Raw genomic sequence first — 3438 nt, 5'->3', positions numbered from 1 at the left:
AATATTTTACATTTAATATAAAGAAAAATAGTATTTGTCTTGTTTTTTTTTCTTATTAGGATTTCCCCTCAAAATCATGACCCCTTAATCACAATATATATATTTTTTATTTGAATAAAAATAAAACCTAGACCTTTGTTGATAATTAAAAATATTGACTTTCAAACCATAGACAAATTCCCAGGTTGAAAATTTCAAACTAAATTATCTTGAATGTGATAGGAAAGAGATCTTAAAAAAGTTATTTTATATAAGCTACATGAACTTCCTCAATGAATTCTCTATCAATAAAGTTTTTCCAACCTAAAAAAATGTAATCAAAATTCGAAGAAACTAATAATAATTTTTAAAGGATCGAAATTCTCAACAAAATTAGTCTCAACCGATTAATTGTTAACCCATTTGAATAAAACAATTTAACATGTTTAGAACATTACATTTTAAATAATTACACGCTTTTATTTTCCTTAATTATTTTCCTTCAATAATCAATATATTTAATCCCATTTAGCAAAAAAACATAAAATAAAAAGAGTACTAGAAAGACAAGGCAATATTGTATTGCTGATTAATCAAATGGATTAATAACATTGAAACATTTATTCCTTAAACTTCACAACAAAACAGTATTGAAGGTCTTATTCCCCTTTTAAGGGTTGTCAATATATATCTTCATCATAATGGAAGTGTTTCTCTTCTCACCAAGTTAAGACATGCAAACAAGTAAACCACCATAATAACAACACAAAGCTATAAAAACTAATGTGAAAATACAATATAACCCTTTTGATCATGACATGCAACCCTTACACCATTTCAGCTTGTCCACCACCTCTACCCTTAGCCGGGGGCATCTCGACGTCATTATAAGTAGAGTACCTCGAGTTCTCAAGTTTATCGCCTTGACCCCATATAGCATAGGCCTCTTCACCATGCGCAGCCTCATCTCCTATTTCCATATCTTCTTCCGACATTCTCAATGGCACGAAAACTCGAATCAAAATGCATATCAGACTTGTTACCACAACATTCAAACCCGCAACAAATAAAATCCCCACTAGTTGGATCCCAATCTATAAACACAAACACAAACTATTATGAACGTCCATGATAGTCAAAATCATTTGTAACTAACTAAGAAAGGTTTTGAATATTATGTACCTGGCGGAACCCTAAACTGAATTCGCGGTTGGTGAAACCATAAAAGAGGCCCATGTAACTGTTATAGTAACCATAGAACAAGTAACTTAGCCTGGGATTGGAGAAAAGGCCGGTGAGAATGCCACCAAGACTACCGGCGACAGCATGGGTGTGGAAAACGGCCATGGTATCGTCCACTTTCTGAAGAAGTACCGATTTCTTGTGAACAACCATCATAGTGAACCATGGGATGGAGCCTGAACATATTCCCATTATTATGGCCGCCCATCCATGTACAACTCCTATATAATTCATTCATTAGTTACGGATCAATCAAAGATTACGAGTTCGATTTCACTTAAAATGCACTAATAAATATTACCAGCAGCTGGGGTGATGCAGACAAGGCCGGTTATCATGCCTTGTACAGCACCAATAACAGAGGGCTTGCCAAAGAAGACAATGTCAAGAATGAGCCACGTCAGAAGGCTGGTGGCAGTGCACACATGGGTATTGAGCACAGCTAAAGAGGCGTCAGTGCTTGCCACGTAAGGATCTCCGCCGTTAAAACCAGTCCATCCCATCCATAAAAGCCCTGCTCCGGCCAGCATAAGTAGAATGTTATTAGGTGGAAATCTCTCCCTATCCTTTCTCAATCGAGGTCCAACCCAATATGCAGCTGTAAAACCAGCAACTCCAGATGACAAATGAATGACATAACCGCCTGAATAATCAATTAAACCCCATTTTGCTAAGAACCCATTTGGAGACCAAATGCTAAAAGCTCCGATTGTGTATGAAAAAGTAAGCCAAAGAGGAACAAACAACATCCAAGCGTAGAAATTCATTCTCCCCAACAATGCACCGGCGATCAAAACCAACGTTATAGCCGCAAAAACAGACTGAAAAAACACCATTGTTGCATTAGGAAACTTTCCCAAGAACGCCGGCTGGAGTAAGTATGCCTGATTTAATGCAACGTTTGGTTTCCCCCAAAATGGAACCATTTTGTCGCCAAATGACAAGTGATAACCCCAACAGACCCAACAAACCAGGACGCATGCAAACGCGTACAGAGCCATGAACGCAGAATTCACCGCCCATTTCTTCTTCACCGCGCCTCCATACAAAATGATAAGACCAGGGACGGTCTGAAGTCCGACCAGTGTCGCCGCCACGAGCTGCCAAGCGTTGTCGCCTTTGTTCATCCATTCTGGACTGGCGTCGTCGGGAATCAAATTGGGAGGTAGAAACGAGTAATTCGTCATGATGTTTTTTTCAAATAATTATTCTCTCTATAGTTGTAATTGATTGAACGATGATTCTCACTATAAATATATATGATGGGATGAAAGGGATTCTTAAATGTTTGATTCCAACGTCAAGCTGTTTAAATGGCGGGTTTACAAGTATCTTTGTTGTTAGTTGGTTGGAATCGGGAAAAGGTTTAATTTTTTCTTGTTGCATTGATAGGTCATAGCTAGGATAATTATATAATATTATTGTCTTTAGTGTTATTTTTAATGGTTATATCGTGATCATTGATGTGTTAGAATTAAGCTAGCTGGATTTTTTAAAAATTAAAAATCTTGATACAACAAATTGATACAAACTAATCCGTCATTCCAACGGCTTCTCCAACGTTTCTTTTGTTTGTATACGCATGTTCTTGAAGATGTTGAGACCTTGTTTGGTATATAATTATAACTTAGGCCCACCCAAAAGATCTAAAGTTGTATTGAAATGAAGTGCATATAAACACTGTGATATTGCATAGTATCAAAATTAAATTATTTTTTTTATTTAAAAAATATATATTTCAATTTTAAGTGTTTATAGTAAAACTGGATTGGTAATTATTAATTTGTGTTTCTATTAAACAATTTTTTTTTTGTCAATACTAATAAGTTATCTAAATATTTACTAAACATAACAGAATTACAGTTAAGGAGGGTATATGATACAATACTTTGTACACTAAAATTGGATAATTATATATACTACCTTAAAATTTGGAATTATTATTTTTTAATGCGGAAGGTAATGTTGCAAGAAAACTAATATAATTAGGGTTTAATATTTTGGGTCTATTATCGAATTCGAATAAATCAAATTCAAATTTTATTTTTGATTTTTGAATTAATTTTAAATCAATTCAAATTCAATTTTTATTTGATTTCCGAGTTGAATTTCAACTCAAAAATTAAACCAAAACCAAATTATATACTTTATTATTTATTTTAATTTTATATTTTATTATATATTATCTAATTTATTATATAATATATTAAGGACTAA

The 3438-nt window shown here is 33.9% G+C and overlaps 1 protein-coding gene across 1 annotated transcript; it reads right to left on the bottom strand.

Moving 5' to 3' along the window:
- Window positions 1-760: 760 nt before the first annotated feature.
- Window positions 761-2408, bottom strand: LOC124921442 (ammonium transporter 2 member 5-like). Its single transcript, XM_047462107.1, has 3 exons — window positions 1523-2408; window positions 1162-1442; window positions 761-1073 (listed from the first exon to the last, which is right to left on the bottom strand). The coding sequence occupies exons 1-3, from the start codon at window positions 2406-2408 to the stop codon at window positions 807-809; spliced, it is 1434 nt and encodes a 477-aa protein (XP_047318063.1). The 3' UTR covers window positions 761-806.
- Window positions 2409-3438: the final 1030 nt, after the last annotated feature.

This window comes from Impatiens glandulifera, chromosome 1 (genome assembly GCF_907164915.1).
Source record: "Impatiens glandulifera chromosome 1, dImpGla2.1, whole genome shotgun sequence".
Lineage (NCBI taxonomy): Eukaryota > Viridiplantae > Streptophyta > Magnoliopsida > Ericales > Balsaminaceae > Impatiens > Impatiens glandulifera.
Note: the sequence above shows the minus strand (reverse complement) of the source record. Positions and strands in the feature narration are given on the sequence as shown.

Coding starts and splice junctions, on each gene's coding strand:
- LOC124921442 (XM_047462107.1), bottom strand. CDS start 2,408: ATGACGAATTACTCGTTTCTACCTCCCAATTTGATTCCCGACGACGCC. Junction 1,443..1,522: donor CTGCATCACCCCAGCTGCTG/GTAATATTTATT, acceptor TGAATTATATAG/GAGTTGTACATGGATGGGCG. Junction 1,074..1,161: donor TCAGTTTAGGGTTCCGCCAG/GTACATAATATT, acceptor TTGTGTTTATAG/ATTGGGATCCAACTAGTGGG.